Genomic DNA, 18,817 nt, shown 5'->3' with positions numbered 1-18,817 from the left:
TTTTTAACCTTACTCTCGCTATCTTTCCTTCTTCTTCTCATCTCCTCCTCATCCTTCTGTCACACCCAATCTCATACGACCGCCTCCTCTCTCTCACTCTCTCTCTCATCCATCTCTACCTGCCTCTTCTAATGATTACCCCCCTCCCCCCTTCTCTCTCTCTCTCTCTCTCTCTCTCTACCTCTCTCTCTCTCTCTCTGTACCTCTCTCTCTCTTACAAACATCCATCTCTACCTGTGTCTCCCAATGATTAAACCCAACCCTCCCCCCTCTGCTCTCTCTCTCTTTTCGCTCTCTCCTTCGCCATTGCCTTCCAGTTGTTATGGAGACCAGGTGTGACAGCCATACCAAAAATGGACTCCCCCGCCCCCTCCCCTTCCTGTCTTATTTAATCCACTGTTTGCCAGCAGATTAAACATCCAACCTCTATCTCTCTCGGAGACAATTGGTAACCAACACAAAACACAAAAAGTAAGTTATCTTTTGTGGCCAGGTGGCTATCGAACCCCTGGCACAAACATGGATCCCCGCTGGAAACAAAAGGCTTGTTTTTATCCCCGATTTATCCTTCGATCTGTGTCTCTGGTCGGTAGGGGTGTAACGATACGCGCATTCAAACCGAAATATTTCGGTACGGGTCTAACGGTTCGATGCACGTTTAATTTCGGTACATACTGAGAAAAAAAAAAAATAGATATATATATATATTTTTTTTAATTATGTTTTTATTGATTATCACACACTCTGTTAGTGTCTTGTCTTGTCCTGATGTTTTGTGTTGAGGACCACAGTGGAAATAAGTCCTGGACTTTATTGTGTTTTTATCATCAATTGTATTTATATTGATGTCTTTTCATTTGTGTAAGGCATTTGTTTGACACAATTTAATAAATCAAATCAAAATCAAATTGTTTAATAAAATAATAAAAACTACTGTACCGAAAAACATACCGAGCCGTGACTTAAAAACCGAGGTACGCACCGAGCCGTGACGTTAGTGTATCGTTACACCCCTACTGGGCGCCGCTGTCTGACGGGATGGTGTAGCCGCGGCGACGTCTCCCCGCGGTAATGACAGCTCTCCGCTGGTTGAGTGATCGCTCCTGACAGCCGCTAAGGACAATGGCACTAATGCCGTGACTTCTGGCCCGCGTCAGCCCCGAGCGAGACACTGACATGTCGTGGGCCTAAGCTTGATGGGAGTCGGTCGGAAGTCGGGTAAACAAACACAAATAGTAGTGTATCACACACGTTTGGGTTACTGCAATCGGTGTCTGGAAATGTCGTGACCATTTCACTCTATGATATCGTCAACATGAGGCTAGCTGTGTACTGTGGTGATTATGCGTGGTTTCACTTTTTGCATTAAATTCAAAACAAAACAGTCAGTCTGTTTATTTATATTTTGTTAAATGCCACAGAGAGGGAGATTCTTCAATATCCCTGCAATTCAGTGGATGTTCAGTGTGTGTGTGTGTGCGTGTGTGTGTGTGTGTGTGTGTGTGTTTATTTGACAGTGCGTGTGTAAAATGACTTAAGATTGTGTTAAGGCACTCCTACACTGTCCTGTTCTGCTTGCTTTAGCTGATGTTAAACCTTTCCTCCCACTGCACCTTTTCTCCTTCCATTACACGTGTGTGTGTGTGTGTGTGTGTGTGTGTGTGTGTGTGTGTGTGTGTGTGTGCCTGTGTGTGTGTGTGTGTGTGTGTGTGTGTGTGTGCGTGCGTGTGTGTGCCTGTGTGTTTGTGTGAAGCACAAGCGATATGAAGCAGTCAAGCTCTTATGCAAGAGGAACAGCAAGTATAATCTTTCGGTGTGTTTGTGAAAGCAGTCCAAGTGTTGGCTAAAATGTCGGTTTATTTGTTGGCTAAACGTTTGGTTCTTTGGCTAGGCTCTATAATTCATTTGGATAAATGATGGATCAGCCATATGGTAAGAGAGAGGGGCAGAGAGAGGGACAGAGGGGCACACACATGCCCACCTAGACACACACTGACACACACATGCGCATGCTCACACACACGCATGCTCACACACACACATGTGCACACTCACACACACACACACAGAGGATGATATTAATAACAATATTGATCAATATATATATAATATAATATTGATTGAAGTACTGACCTTCTGTGCTACATTTCAAAGAGACATGGATGTTGTCTGGGGGTTAAATATAACCCATCCCAATACTCCTCTTTATAATTATTCAGCATGTTTACTCTGATGAGCCAACCGACTGTTTCATCAAGCATGATTTATTCATGGTTCGGCCCTTGAGCTTTCTAAACCACTGTTAATGAATTTTAAACACTTCTACCTGTCAATGCTGAAGAAAACATTACATATTTGATACTCTATAGTCAATAACAGAAAAAAGATCAACATCAGCTAATAAATTAATTGTAACAGTATGAATCTGCTGTACATTTTAATGCAACACTTTTAAGAAGACAGAAATGGTAAATACAGACAGGGAGAAGACAAGAATACAAAGTACACAGGATGATGACAATACGCACAACGCACAACCAATACAAAAGGTGAGGGTTAAGTGTAGCCCTGGTAGTGGATAGTGTTCAGTTCCCAGCCAAAAGGTCTTAGGTTCAATCCCCTAGGTCCACAGCCTGTTCATAAGTACCCATACGCTAGGTGCCTAACCACCCCTATTCACTGACACAAGTCCCTTTGGAATAAAAGCACCTTAATGAATTACCTAATAGGTGCCACATCAACACAGTGCCTGTGTAAAAGATGCCATCAACAACATTCAACTGGAATCAGTCAATAAGCTATTGTCCCTGTTGCAATCATATATATATATAAGTCCTACCCTTTAATCAGGACAAATCTCTTATACAATGTGCCATTTTCTTTAGCTACAATTGAATACCTCCTCGCATGGAGGTTAACATCCAGTGAGGATATTGCATTTTTCCCTGCAATGATGTAATGTGCAGCCTTGCTTTCTCAACCCCCCCCCCGGGCTGGGAGGGGTCTCTGGAGAGTAGGGTCTCTGAGGATGAGAGGTCTAATGTATGGAACTCATTTTCCCCCAACATACACACACATTAGTCTAGAGTTGTATCTGGAATAGTTTGTGTTACTGGATACATTTAAACACAAGTGGTGTTAAACTAATTAATGGTATCAAATGCAATATATTAAAAACAACATCTGAACACAAACAATTTAAATGTTATTTCAAGTGCTAGCGCAGTTCTTTTAAGTGCCAATGCTAATTTGCAAGTGCAAATGATCTAAATGTAAATGAAAGGCAGAGGCTTATTTTCTTTTTAAAAGCAATTTAAAAAATAACATGAACACAAACTGACAATTTGGGTTTCATCTTTCTTCAGTGAGGGTGCAATAAATGATCTACATCTAATTACATTTCCCACTGCGAGTGGGAGAATCACAGCTTCCTTTCAGCTCGCCAAACAATAGAATTCAAATTGACTTCAGTTTTTCTCTCGCTTCAAGACGGCTTTCATCTCCAGCCCTTTAGATCAAGTACTGCGGTAGTCTCAACAGTTCATTCCGCCTTTAAATCAAAGTCCCCTTCAAGGGCGAGAGAGAGAGAGAGAGAGAGAGAGAGAGAGACAGAGAGAGACAGAGAGAGAGAGAGAGAGACAGAGAGAGACAGACAGAGAGAGAGAAGGCAACAGTGGAAGACTGGCTTGGATAGATGAGGCAGGTTTGACCACTGAGTGAATCAGTACCAGGATCATTATTTCATATCTGTAAATTCCTACAGAATTTCCAATGAACCAGTGTACTTACTACTTACAGCCCACTACTGACTGTGGGCAAGTGATTCAAATGTCACCCCTTAAACAGTTCCTAGCTCTGTCCCTGCTGAAACAACTATGATTCATTGTCAACACTTCTTTTTGATTTACAATACAAAGGCTTGTTCAAAGTTGGAATTGCCTTTTCATTTCTGCCCGCATATCTTTCCCAGGCACTAGTTTACTTAAACAGGAGCTCACTCAGGCATGTACACACACACACACACACACACACACACACACACACACACACACACACACACACACACACACACACACACACACACACACACACACACACACACACACACACACACATACGTTCATGTGTGTTTGTGTGTGTGTGTGCTGCAATAGAAAGAACACAAAATGTCCTGTTCTCCACCGATCCAGTATGGATGTGGAGGGAGCCCTCGCGGTCCTGGCTGACTGTGGAGACATTGACCCGGGAAGCAGCAGGACTGGAGCCAGTGACAGCCTGACCCGGGGCGGGGTCCTCAGTCGCCACGGTAACTGCTCCGGGGGACGTGGACACCCCCGCTGCGTCCAGGCTCATCAATCAATCAGACAACAGATGGAAAATAAAATGGGAGAGGAAGTGTCTGTGTGTACAATATGTGTGTGTGTGTGTGTGTGTATGTGTGTGTGTGTGTCTTTTGTTTTAGAGTGAGGGTTCAACACAATAGCTAAGAGCTGATAGCTAAGAGCTGATAGCTCAGCCGATAGCTAAGGCGATCTCTGTGCTGCTATGTTTCTGTGTCTTTGTGTCTGATTGTGTGAGGGAGACGTTTCCAACAGGTGTAGAACTGCCAAGTGGACAGAAGGTGTTTTTGGCTTACACGCACGCACGCACGCACGCACGCACACCCACACACACACACACACACACACACACACTCAACAAAATTGCACGCACACACACACACACACACACACACACACACACACACACTTACAACCACACCCACACTCACACACAGTTCAGTTAGTGTTCAATGGTTCAGGTATGGTGTGTTCTCAGCAAGTGTGACGGACAATACACAGGTGTACACACATCTGTCTCTGAGACGGTTACTGTAAGCAGTACTGTACAATACTATAAGTAGCAGTCCTCAACCACAGCATTCAGTAAGTAGGAGGAGAGGGGAGGAGGAGAGGAGGGGGGAGGAGGAGAGGATAAATTATAGAGAGGACGGAGGAGAGGAGAGGAGAGGAGGAGGAGGAGGAGAAGAAATTATAGAGAGGATGGGAGGAGAGGAGAGGAGGAGAAAGGACAACAGGAGAAGTGGAGGAGTGTAGAGGCGATATGAGGAGAAACACTAAACTAAAACTGGAGAGGAGTCCTTGAGGAACACGCTAGAACACATCAATTGACAGGAGAGGAACCATGAATAAAAGATTCCAGAACTAGAGGGAAATATAAAAAAGTAAAAACACGCGCAGAAAAAAAATCAATGGACTAGAGAGAGGAGAATCAGATGCGTCAATGCTCCACTCATCCCCGACATGCTTGACTGGGGCGAGAACTGTGCGTGTCAGGAGCTCTGTCATTATTGGGCCTGCAGGCAACGTGCAGAGATATCGTAGAGAATAACTCTGCCAGTGCTGACATGCTGAACATGGACAGACAGCCTGTGAGTGACAACCCGGACGTCTGCCCGGGGCTGACAGTAGATCTGTGAGGGCTACATATTTTTTTGGCCTGTAAATATATATATATATATATATATATATATATATATTGTCATGCATATCATGCAATTGAATCATTTTCTCAGGAATGAAGTGTGATCTTGGTAAGCAAAAAGAACAAGACATTACACACCAAGAGACCACAGAGCTGTATGCATGCTCCTATGCTCACCACCATGTCCCTTCCCCTGAGCCTATTTCCTCTCCTTGACTCTCTTAATGTACCCCCCCCCCCCCCCCCCTCTTCTGGCTCAGTGCAATGACACCGTCTCTAGGTGGGCGTGGCCCAGTGTCATGTCTTGCCAGTCTAATGGAGGGTCTGCCAGCTAATAGTGCTGCAAACGTGCCAATTAGTAGCCTTACGCTTGGAGAGACCCTAGTGATATCCACCCTTACATGGTTTCCTCTCTCGGCTCCTCTCTCCCCTCTCTCCCCTCTCTCCCCTCTCTCCCACTCCCTGGGCTCTCTGCTTTGCTGCCTTCTAGGGATAAGCAGTGAGTCGGCTCCTGTGGCCAAACTCCATCTGTGCGCCAGGAGCAGGCTACAATGCAATCTTAAGTACTTTTGTTGCGTTCATTTCAATTTATCTCCTGGGAACATGTTGTGGTTGTTTTATTATTGAAACATTTGATGCCACCCACACACAGTGTGTAAACAGACTGAACAGAGAATGTAAACCTTTAAATCTTTCGCTTGCTTTCCATTGACCAACATGTCTCTGACTCATCATACTCTCTTGTTCCCCACCTTGTAGAAAGTCAAATTAAAGGCAGCAAATTAAAAGGAATTACTGGCTACTTAAATAATATGCAGTTTAAACTAACGATCAAACTTTTAAAGACTACATAAAAGCATCCCTGGTGAAGCTGATTGAATGGTATCCTTAGAGGACCCTTGTGCTGTGTTTTACCACACCTGGTCCATTTAAACAGCCAGGGGAGATCAGCAGTGCTCTGACACATCCCCCCACACAAACACTTTTGTTTGCATTTAAATCCCTATGGTACAGGCACATGATGACAGCCTTTAAGGAGAAAGAGCATCAGCAGCAGCAGCAGCAGCAAGGAACCAGTGCCAAACCATTCATTTACACTGGCCTCCCACTCACATTCTCACCCTCTCTCCCCCTGTCTCTCTCCCTCTCTCTCCCTCTCTCCCTCTCCTCCTCTCTCTCGCTCCCTCTCCCTCTCTCCCTCTCTCTCTCTCCCTCTCTCTGTGCAGTGTGTCTTGTGTCTATGCTGAGGTAATCATATGGTGTTTCTCATGTGGTTAAACCTGTGTTAACGCTTCCATGAGGACACACGTTGACACGATATCGCAGGAGTCAGGGGTTTTAATTAACACTCCTAGTAGAACTGTAATTAAGAACTTGGTCATGTCTCTCCATTGTGATGTGATGAACCCAAAAGACGAAAGTGAAGGTGCATGAAATTTGGAAATGTTTTACAATTTACGATGAAGTTCTAATTAAATGTGTAAATAACATTATATATATATATATATAATAATATATAGGGAACTTCTCCTCTCTATTAAACCTCAGCAATCCATCATACATCCATTCACCTAGCCCTTCATCATTTATTCATCACCCATCATCAAGTCATTCCTTAATCACTAATAACTATAATAACTATATATATATTTCTACACGTGAACACCTTCCTCCCCTTATTCCATTACCAACCGAACGCAGAGCGATCACCTGAGCACAGCTTGTCGGCGTGTGTCCAAACACAGCAGCTATAGCACAGCAGAACCAACGCGGGCTTGTCCAGGCCCGTGTCTGCGTGCATGTAGGGGCCGGTCTGGGCCTCTTCCTGCCTGCAGAGGGATGGCTTCATTACAGCGCTGATGGAGAGCCCCGGCAGCACTTCTAAGATTACACCATCTACAAGAGCTCATCATCTTCCCTCTACCGCACCGACAACACTGAGCCGCTGCGCAACAGCGTGGGAGACTTTCTATGTGCCTCTGTGTGCGTGTGCGTGTGTGTGTGTGTGTGTGTGTGTGTGTGTGCGTGCGTGCGTGCGTGTGTGTGTGTGCACCTATGTGTGTGTGTGTGTGTGTGTGTGTGTGTGTGTGCGCGCACCTATGTGTGTGTGTGTGTGTGTGTGTGTGTGTGCACCTATGTGTGTGTGTGTGTGTGTGTGTCTGTGTTTGTCTGATTGTGTGTGCTTGTGTGTGTGTGTGTGTGTGTGTGTGTGTGTGTGTGTGTGTGCGTGTGTGTGTGCGTGTGTGTGTGTTTGTGTGCCTGTGTGTGTTTGTTTATGTGCCTGTGTGTCCTGTGTGTGTGTTTGTGCCTGTGTGTGTGTGTGTGTACATGTCTTTTTTGTGGTAAGATACTTCGATCCACGTCCCAAGTGGTGATAGTTAAATTATTTATCGGCCTATACATGCTCTTCTAAAGACAGTATAAGGCTGTGTACTATCTCTTACACACATCACGCACACGCACGCCACACTTCCTTTATCTTATGCATGACCCCCCACTGTCGTTCCCTCTCTCTCTCTCTCTCGCTCTCTCTCTCTCTCTCTCTCCCTCTGGCTAGGGTAGATGAGAACACAGTAGATTAAAATGCAATTAAAAATCTGTGTATCTTACTGTGTTTCCAACAATCGTCTAATTTCCCCCAACGGCCATCACCAGCTCTACCGGTGATGTCGATGAGTAAGTGATTAAGACGACAAACACACACACACGCACACACGCACGCACACACGCACACACACACACAACACACACAACACACACAACACACACAACACACACAACACACACATTAACACATGCACCTCCTTATAGTCTTTCATCAACTTCTCTTTCTGGCTGCTGTATCTCATTGCCATCTTTGCGCGTGGGTTGTGGGGCCCCTCCCCCTGCCTGCTCCTTCCTGCCAGGAGGCCCCTCCCCCTGCCTGCTGCTTCCTGCCAGGAGGCCCCTCCCCCTGCCTGCTCCTTCCTGCCAGGAGGCCCCTCCCCCTGCCTGCTCCTTCCTGCCAGGAGGCCCCTCCCCCTGCCTGCTCCTTCCTGCCGGGCGGAGGAGGGCTTCTGTCACACAGTGGTCAGGCGGAGCACTGAGCTCATAATATAGCAGACAGAACCACGTCGCCTTCAGTAAGAACCCTGTCTGTCATCCTGGCTTGGTTTGCTATTTGGATAAGATTAATAATTAATCTGTGTGTGTGTGTTCTTGTGTTTGTGTGTGTGTGTCTGTGTGTGTGTGTGCATGTGTGTGTGTGACTGTGTGTATGTGTTCGTGTGTGTGCGCGAGTGTGTGTGTGTGTGTGTTTGTGTTTGTGCATGTGTGCGTGTGTGTGTGTGTGTGTGTCTGCGTGTGGTTCAGGGGGGTAGTTATCAGTGTATGTCCATGGCTATGTGCATGCCTGTGTGTATGTGTATGTGTGTGAGCGTGTGTGTTCATGGATAATCTCTTTCATCAAGCCCCTCCTTTAAAACCATTAACACACCCCCTCTCCCACTCTGACAGTGAGCTCCTTATACCTGTGAGAGAACCGCCACAATGAAGCACTCAGTAACCCAGCTTTGATGATCCCCTGGGCATTTCCACACCAGCTCATGTACGTGTAAATACACACTCACACATAGTGCAGGGCAAGTGAGACTCTTAGTCTGAGGAAAAATAATTAAAAAACAGAAACCACCACATCCATACACTACACGGTCAAATTAACCCATTGCATTCAATTTAACACCAGGATTATAAAGAGATCTACAAAATGGTGAACGTGAGAACCTGCAGGATTCCTGGTGCTTTGACCCGGCATTTTAAGGCAATTAAGTCCATCCATTAGAGCTGTGTTGTGAACGCTCATCTGCATAAATTGACATCAGCATCAAATCAGTGCACATCATCACTACTGCTAAGCAACAGCCACTCAAAGCACTGTACAATCACAGCCTCACATTCAATTAGGGGCAGGTTGGGGGTGGGGCAAGGTGTCTTACTCAAAGACACTTCAACACTAAGCCGGCATGAGACAAGGGTCCAGGGGGCTTTCTAGAGGGAGGTGCCACCGGACCAAACCAGCAAACCCTCTGATTAAGAAAGAGAGACAGACAGAATAGATAGATAGACCATACATCGCCAACTGATAGATGGATGGATGAACGGATGGATAGATAGATACATCAATATCTAGATAGACGGGCGGACCTACATATGGACGGACAGACGGCCAGATAGACAGACTGATAGATAAGAGAGAGAGAGAGAGAGAGAGAGAGAGAGAGAGAGAGAGAGAGAGAGAGAGAGAGAGAGAGAGAGAGAGAGAGAGAGAGGGAAAGTAGATGTGTGGGATTATTAGAATGGGAGCCACTTGTGACATCTCAACTGGTATCGATTCAGATTGTTATTCTGGATCTACAGTTTGCCAAAGAAACCATGCCGTCAGATCACCAAAATAACATCCCAGCAGCACAGGCCAACACTGGACCAGCCAAACACTCTTCCCTCCCTCCTCTATTATACTTACCTCACAGGCTGAAGAACAAATCCCTCAGCTATGAAATTAGATTGCAACAAAATGTATCTTTCTAAAAACATAGAGGCAATGAATCAAGTCAATATTCAGAGCAGATGAGACAGAATGGAAAGAAACCTCATCACATCATCAAGATTATCACCAGACAAGCCAGGAGGAGGCTGGCTAGGTCAAGCAACGTTGCGCTCACTTCACACTGAGCCTGAGCTGCTGAGATAGATAGAGAACACCGACGTACATAGTGACGGAAAACAACATGTTGCATGACTACAATCACAACACTGTGTGTGACACCCACGTGTACACACACACACACACACACACACACACACACTCTCACTCACACAAGCACACACACACACAATCGTGGGTATATCTGCCAGTGTCAGTTATCTGTGGTGTTCACAGTGTAACCAGTCTGTTCATTTGGAGGTTAAAAGGGGCTCTCTTACCCACTGAGGACCACGATGAAGTCCATGACGTTCCATCCATTCCTCAGGTAGGAGCCCTTATGGAACACAAAGCCCAGAGCGATGATCTTAATCCCGGCTTCGAGGCAGAACATCCCGATGAAGTAGGGCTCCGTCTTTTCCTGTTAAAACAAGAGGATGGGGATTATTATTAGATCGGAAAAAAGACAATGGAATTCATATTTACACTAAACATTTGCTGTCAACATTAACATTTGTTCTTCTTTTGCAAACAATGTGTGTGTGTCTGTGTGTGTGTGTGTGTGTGTGTGTGTGTGTGTGTTTTTGTGTTTTTGTGTGTGTCACGTGTTGCCATTGGCCATTGGTGTTTGTGTTTGTTGGTGTGGCTAGGTAATATGTATTTGTGTGTGTGAGTCGCTCTGTGTGCATGTCTGTATGTATGCATGTGTGTCAGGGTGTCTGCGTGTGTGTGTGTGTGTGTGTGTGTGTGTGTGTGTGTGTGTGTGTGTGTGTGTGTGTGTGTGTGTGTGTGTGTGTGTGTGTGTGTGTGTGTGTGTGTGTGTGTGCGTGAGTGCGTGTCTGCATGCGTGCACACTTGTGTGTGTGTGTGTGTGTGTTTGTGTGTGTGTAGTCCTCCTCCACAGCAGCAGGGCTTTACTAGTCACCCAGGAGGTTTTGCACCTGGCTGGCCCTGCGTGCGTGCGTGCGTGCGTGCATGCGTGCGTGCACCTGCGAGCGTGCGTGCACCTGCGTGCGTGCGTGCGTGCGTGCGTGCGTGCGTGCGTGCGTGTGTGCGTGCGTGTGTGCCTGCATATCTTACCAGTCTCTTAGACATGGGTGTCTTGTCCTCTCCTGGGAGATGCTGCTCCAGGGCCAGGACGATGCAGTTGGCGATGATGGTGGCCAGGATCATGTATTCAAATGGAGTGGAATGGGGTCAAGGAGCGTAGCGTGCATGAAGCCCTCATGAAGGTCCATGTGGTGCATGAAGGTCCACTACTCCACTCAGGAGCGTTCTCGTATGAGTGCTTGATTAAATGACTGATGAACATTTGAATGATTTAAAGGTGACCTGTTGTACCACCAGGTGTGAGTGTGATTTGCCGTTACAAGCTGTTTTCAAAATCGGCCTCTTCTGACCTCACAAGTGGGCGTGTCCACCTAGATGTATGACGGACAGATGAGCAACATTTGCTACAGTCCACTGGGTAGGCTGGTAGACTGACCTATCCAGCACACACATCTAGGTGGACACGCCCACTTGTGATGTCAGAAGAGGCAGATTTTCAAAGCAGCTTTAAATGGCTAATCACACTGATGGTATAATATGTCAACTTAAAAAATTAGGATTTGGAGCTGTGAAACATAATCTGTAAAACAAAAAAGACGATTCACAATCCACTACCAATATTATTGGCTTCTCACACCTGTTCACTCCTCTTCTGCCCTCTAGTCTGCTCTCGTCTCTCTCTTCCTCTGCTCGCAAACACTGAGCCTAGCCAGAGTCTTTCAATTATATTAAAACAAAGCCCCTAGGACAGTAATTTCATTATGCACTAATGTTAATAGAGACAGACAGACACTTAGACAATCACTCCTTGCTCTGTAGTTCCTTCCTACCAAACAGCATTACGATATCATCGTGTACACCCTGCAGCCAATGGTCTCCACCAGACGGCACCGCTACCTCCTCTCAGTCAGGCCCACATGTGTCATGTACGTTTGACACACACACACACACACACACACACACACACACACACACACACACACACACACACACACACACACACACACACACACACACACACACACACACACACACACACACACACACACACACACACACACATTTGTGGACGGGTCGAATACCTGATCCTACAAACAAAGCCCCTCTCACTAGGATAAGCATTGCGTGTGGTGGTCCCCAGAGAGAGTTGCTGGTTAGTAGTTCAAGAGGAGCTCCACCGGGGCATAGGTAAGCCAGCAATGTGCTCCTGATCTAATATCCAGCCTGGGGGTCTATTTGCAGGAGATGCAGAACGTAATGGAGCTGGAATGAGCAGCGGAATTGGAAAAGAAGATTGAAAAGCAGAGGGAGTTGGAGAGAGAGCTAGAGAGAGAGAGAGCGAGAGAGAGAGCGAGAGAGAGAGCGAGAGAGAGCGAGAGAGAGAGAGAGAAAGAGAGAGAGAGAGAGAGAGCGAGAGATCAGCAATAAATGACAGGATTAAGAAGAGACAAGAGGAGATGGAGAAAATAGCTTGTAGACGAGATAAAGACAAAGAGTAAGGCAGGGGGGGATTGGATAGTATTTGATACATAAAATAAAGCCCAAACAGGAGCCGCCTCTGCAGGATTGATGTTTCTGCATCTGCAGCCAGCGGAGTCTCCCAGGGATGGGCGGGGATGGGCGGGGATGGGGGGGACAGAGAGGCTAAACAAACAGAGCATTACAACACAAGACGCACGGCTCCCACGAGACTCCAGGACGCTCTAACCTGCTGAGCCAATTTGTGTGATTTGGCGGAGCCAAAGCACAAATTGTCTCAGCAGTCCCTTAAATGGCTTGCTTCTTCTAGCCTCTGAGAGAGCTTCTTAACAAAAGCAAAATCACAACAGCAGCGGCGTTCTTTAGAGACGATTAGAAGGAGACAAGAGGATGAAGTAGTCCCTCCGGTACAATAAAACACGTTGGTCTCCTTGTTTGGCTCGACGGTCGGTGGGGTTTGTTTTGTCGTCTGCAGCCCATGGCTCTCGCACGCCCTGCATTCTCTCAGTATTAACTCAATACAAACAGCAGCGTTGGAGTTAAGAGAGAGGAGGGAGAGAGCGTGAGGAAGGAGAGGAGGAGGAAAGTAGAGGAGGAACAGGAAACAGAGGAGTGAACATAGGAGTGGGGAACGAGGTATCCACGGCAACAAGCTTCCGTCCCTAGCCAGAAGTCAATGCTACGGGATGGTTAATGGGCAGCGCAATGATCCTGGGTAGGCTCAGACACACACACACACACACACACACACACAAATGCATGTATGAGTTGCAACCCAAACACACACACAGACACACACACTCACCTAAGCACACATACACACACACACACACACGTGCATGTATTAGTGGCCACACACACAAAGACCCGCACACACACGTTCAAAGCATACGCACATATGCACACACACTAACACACACACACACACACACCACATATGCACACGGACGGACAGACACACACACAACCGCACATGCATGCACAAACATGCCTGAATGCACACACATACACGCACGCACATACACATGCCCTCCAAACACACAGACATACACATACCCACGCACAATTGCACGCACCGATCCATTCACCCACGTGGACAAACGTGTGAGCAACCCTCGCAAAACAACCCACGTGCACACTTCATCTCTTTCCTGTGAATGAGGGCATGCACCGAACGACAATCCCTGTAGGGGCCATAAGTTTTGTCGGAGTCACTGTGGAAACTGCGTGGCCGTTTTCTGCTGAGCCTGTGTGGAGGAGGGAGCCCACTCAGACTGCTACGCTGCACCAGCCATCAGGCGGTTTCGGAGAAGGCTCAGAGCCCTGAAGCGTCGGGAGTGTGTGGACGCGGGGTCCCGAGGGGGTCCGGAGGAATGACGTGACGCAAGAGGGAGACACTGTGAGTCACCGTGACAACGCTCCTCTCTCACAAAAATAAGTCTGGAGATGGGATGGGAGTGTCAAAATGGGATGCATCCGCACGCACGCACGCACGCAGACAGACAGACAGACCCACCCGCACCCACACAGATTAGATTTGAGATTCGAGAGCCGGTGAGTGGGGTTGAAATTGAACACATCACATACATCTGAGACTGGCTTATTAGATTGTAGAGCTGGTATCTGTTTGTGTGTGTGTGTTTGTGTGTGTGTGTGTGTGTGTGTATATGTGTGTGTGTGTGTGTGTGTGTGTGTGTGTGTGTGTGTGTGTGTGTGTGTGTGTGTGTGTCAGTGTGTGCTGCTGTTTGTGTAGAAAACCCCAAAAAGAGGTTAAGGCATGGCTGTAATTTTGAACAAACTGTTTTGAAGACCTTTAAACTTCAAGGCCACCATGATGATGACAAACATCACTCCACTTAAAACATGAGGGGTCAAAGCAGTCATACTGGACTATTGACCGTTGCGCTACATTGGGCAGTGGTTCCTCTATGTGCCACTTCTGGTTTAATTTCACTTTGCAGCTACCCTGAAGGCTGGATATTTGAGCCGCCTCTCTGTTTCCCCTCACAGGTTCTGCCCTCAATTTCGGTGTGCAGTCCAACACAAAATGGCAGCTTCATTGATCAATCACCATTCGAATTAAGAACTAATTACAGAAAGGGCGTCAATGCCTGCTTTGGCTTCCAGTGAGTAATACGTCAATGTCAAACACTGTGAGAGCTATTCTTTTCCAAACCAAAACATGTTCTTCGATGCGGTACCACAAATTCTGTATTTCAACAATAATGCAACAGCCTTGCAACACATCGACGTGCACAGGATTGACAATGCCCTTCCACTGGGCGAGGACACTTTGTTGACAGGGCTAAATAAATCCATTCATCTAAATCTATTCAAATAACAACAGCGCAAAATAACCGGGGGAAAATACACTTTTCGTAGCCATACATACAGCCACACACAGACACACAGACAGCCACACACACCGCACCGTTGTGCAGCGTTTAAACAAACTATTAAATTGGATCATCGATAATTCAGGAGTGTACTATCTCAATGGGAAGCTTCCTGCTGTGGAAGCTCTCCCAGTGGGCATCAGAGAGGAGAGGCAGCTGCTGGCTCACCCCTCCCCAGGTCCGCTGCACTCACCTTGGGCCGAGTGTTGGGCTTACCCTGCCTCCCGCCGATGTGCAAAAACAACGATGGATGACATATAAAAGCCTCATATCCCTGTGAACACTGCATATACGCCCTACGCTACCATGGGAGATTTGGCGTACGTGTCTGTCCATTGAATAACTGGGGAGGAATCAATGAAGGACAGCAAGACTTAAGACATGCAGAGAGCCAGGATATAGACGGCAAACGTCACACTCTAAACACCGGGCTGACCTTTGGCAGATGCCATGTAGGAAATAGGTGTGTGTGTGTGTGTGTGTGTGTGTGTGTGTGTGTGTGTGTGTGTGTGTGTGTGTGTGCACATGCTGTGCACATACTGTATGTAAATGTTTCTTTGCAACGGGAATATTAGGTCTTCTGGTCATCATTAAAAATCCATCACAAATTTCTTATCTCTTCTCTATTATTTATATGATATTATAGTATATTTACTATTTAGTCGTTTAGCGACTTGCTGTGATTCTTTTGATACAGGCCATCAAAGGGGCTGTAGGTAAGATTAAAGCGCTATTATTTGAGTGTAATTAGTTAAATTCTACAAAACAAGACCCCTTAGAAGAGCTTAACAGTGTATGTCATACCAAGCCCCCATCACAAGACACAATGGTTGCTAATGGGTTATAAGACACAGTTTAGTTCATTACATTACAGTAATGGGACTCTCTCTCCACAGCAACACATTAACATGAGGGCTATACGATGCTGGAACTCTTCCTTGTTCACTCTGAAAGACATTAACCATGTTCTTGTTCTATTCCTTTTCAGTACGGTATAATTGTATCTAAGGCATTTAATCCAAGGTGTGTATGCTTTTATAGTCGGTACATGCAACCTAGTGTAATATATTTGGCTTTCTGGAAAGATAAAAAGCAATGAATAATAGTCTACATAAGGTTACGCCCAAATACATTCACACAAAGCAATTTCTCCCTTAACTTATTTGAATTGAAAATATCTGAAAAGACAGTAACAAGTAAGGCCATTATATGTGTCTTCTTATGAAAACCGATAGACAAGTCAGACATTCACACAGAAAAACAGTGTCAGTCAGTGAGTAGGTGAGTCAGTTTGTCAGTCAGCGAGTAGGTCAATCAGTGAGTCAGTCAGCTGTTGAATAGAGGTGTAGTAAAGGTAACAATGGCTTGGTTAAAAAACACACACCTGGGGAGCTGCACCATAGGCGCACAAAGAAGTTTGTTTGTGTGTGTGTGTGTGTGTGTGTGTGTGTGTGTGTGTGTGTGTGTGTAATCCAGGGCTTTACTAGTGTCCCAGGAAGTTTTCCACCTGGCTGGCTCATGGGACGACTTCATTCTAAACACTAATAATGGTACCAGGGATATATAAAGACCATCATTACTTATGCGGCGTTTAAGAGTTTAGGCATGTCATTTTTATGTGACATTTAATTTTACATTGTTGAATAAGACAATTCGTTAGACGTTGGCCCATAGTCAGTCTGCCCGTGTGTAGCACGCCCGTTCAGACCAACATTGATTAAGGAGGCCATGACAGATCTTCCTGGCTCACTGTTGACAGCAAAGATTTAACGCCAACAAATGACACTGGGAAGGAACGGCTATCCACCTAATCCACTTTCCACTCCCAGCTATTATCATGGACTGCAGTGGGATTCAATCAACATTATTCAATCAACAATTCTTTCATCAGTGTCTTAACTCCTCCATCTGCCATTTGTCTGAAAGGGGCAGTGAGCATCCAGTAATACATGAACAAATGGTGTGTGCGTGCGTGTGTGCGTGTGTGTGTGTGTGTGTGTGTGTGTGTGTGTGTGTGTGTGTGTGTGTGTGTGTGTGTGTGTGTGTGTGTGTGTGTGTGTGTGTGTGTGTGTGTGTGCGCACGCCTTCGCATGGGTCTATGTGTGTGTGTGTGTGTGTGTGTGTGTGTGTGTGTGTGTGTGTGTGCATTTGTGTGTGTGTGTGTGTATGTGAAAGTGCATGTGTGTGTGTGTGTGTGTGTGTGTATTCAATATCTCAAGACCACGGAGGGCCACACATAGTGTCAGCCGGTGTCGCTATTCTACTCTAATCCTAAACATATTTGTTTGCTATGAGTCCTGATCAACGTCCTGAGAACCGTGAGACTCATGGAGATGACATCATTCAGTGATTCAGCCGGGGCGGGAGAGAGGAGGACAAGGTGGTGCCACTGACTGCTATTTTCGCCCTTCCCGGGATGTGTTAAGTGGAAGCGTTTAAATGGCAGTAATGGAGTGAGATCCTGGTCTCCTCTGACTCATCTCGTTATGTCTGGGTCGTGACTTCTGTGATTACCGACAGACGCACAATGCGGGATTCACACACACACACACACACACACTTGAAGGTTTCCGATCAGGCCGTCAGTCACACAACAACAAAACACAACACAACAACGCGATGAGGAGGGCTCACTCAGACAGCTCACTCAGAACAACACTCACATGTTTGTTAAAGCAAGGAGAAAAGTGTTGGTATGTCGTGTGTGTGTGTGTGTGTGTGTGTGTGTGTGAGTGAGTGAGTGAGTGAGAGAGCGAGGGAGAGAGAGCAAGAGGGAGAGAGAATGAAAGAGAGAGAGAGAGAGAGAGAGAGAGAGAGAGAGAGAGAGAGAGAGAGAGAGAGAGAGAGAGATGGGGGGAAGGCGGTGAAATTGCGAGCCGGTGTTTGAAATTCAAGCTCAAATACAACAGCAACAGTGTGCTGTCCATGGTGCTGAATTCTTCTGGCTATTGCACTTTAGATTAAACTGTACATTGACTTTATCCTTCACTGAGTCAATATGGCAACACAACACACGACTAAACAAACACAAAATAAGCATGGTCATACTGGAATCAGCTGACATGTTACGCAATAAAGGAAAGAAAACTGTGTTTACATAACACATCAACTTTCACAGCCAAACCCAGCAGCACAAAGGATATGGCCACTCGGTGATCTTCTTGGCATACTTCCTGACCACGTTGTCCTCCCCGAAGATGAAGAGGGAGCGGTTGACGGTGAGGCAGTTTTGCCGGACGGGGATGGGGTTGTACAGGGCCATGGTGCGGGCCCGCTGTGCTTTGGTCTGCTTGAAGGCGGGCGAGATGCCCCCCGTGGACACGGTCGCTCCATCCCGATTCCGGTTGCGCTCGGAGCCGCCGTCCGCGGAGCCAAGCAAGCCCGGAACATCGTCCCCGAACCGGGCCATTCTGCCCCGATCAAAGGGAGACAAAAACGAAACGAGGGTGGGGGGTGGGGGGGGGGGGGGGGGGGGTAGGGGGGAAGCAGAGGGGTTAGCTCCCGCGGGAAAGGAGGAGCGTACTTTGCACGCGTTGACGGCGGTGAGTGGGGGGGGGATCGTCCTAGTCCATCCTTATTTATGTGGTAGGAAAAGCCATGTTCGTTGTAATGAATAAAAACAAAAAATGGAGAGTCTAAAAGACCTTCACGCCTTCGGTTGGCTGTGTCACGTCATGGATATCATCGGGCAAAACGCTCCCAGGGTGAAAAACACAGAACGCAACAC

The 18,817-nt window shown here is 46.6% G+C and overlaps 1 protein-coding gene across 1 annotated transcript in view; it reads right to left on the bottom strand.

Annotated features, from left to right (window-relative positions):
- cacna1ea (calcium channel, voltage-dependent, R type, alpha 1E subunit a) overlaps window positions 1–18,817 on the bottom strand; it is a gene marked incomplete at its 3' end in the record, with an annotated part of 76,630 nt that overhangs the window by 38,014 nt on the left and 19,799 nt on the right. The window contains exons 2-4 of the mRNA XM_084473513.1: window positions 18,225–18,500; window positions 11,246–11,351; window positions 10,447–10,586 (exon numbers count right to left, since the gene is read on the bottom strand). Of these exons, the coding sequence (XP_084329639.1) occupies window positions 10,447–10,586; window positions 11,246–11,351; window positions 18,225–18,500 (522 nt within the window). The remainder of the gene's footprint in view (window positions 1–10,446; window positions 10,587–11,245; window positions 11,352–18,224; window positions 18,501–18,817) is intronic.

The sequence above is a fragment of the Micromesistius poutassou genome (assembly GCF_964030765.1).
Source record: "Micromesistius poutassou genome assembly, chromosome: 9".
Lineage (NCBI taxonomy): Eukaryota > Metazoa > Chordata > Actinopteri > Gadiformes > Gadidae > Micromesistius > Micromesistius poutassou.
The sequence above is the reverse complement of the archived record's forward strand: the minus strand, read 5'-3'. Positions and strand labels throughout refer to the sequence as shown.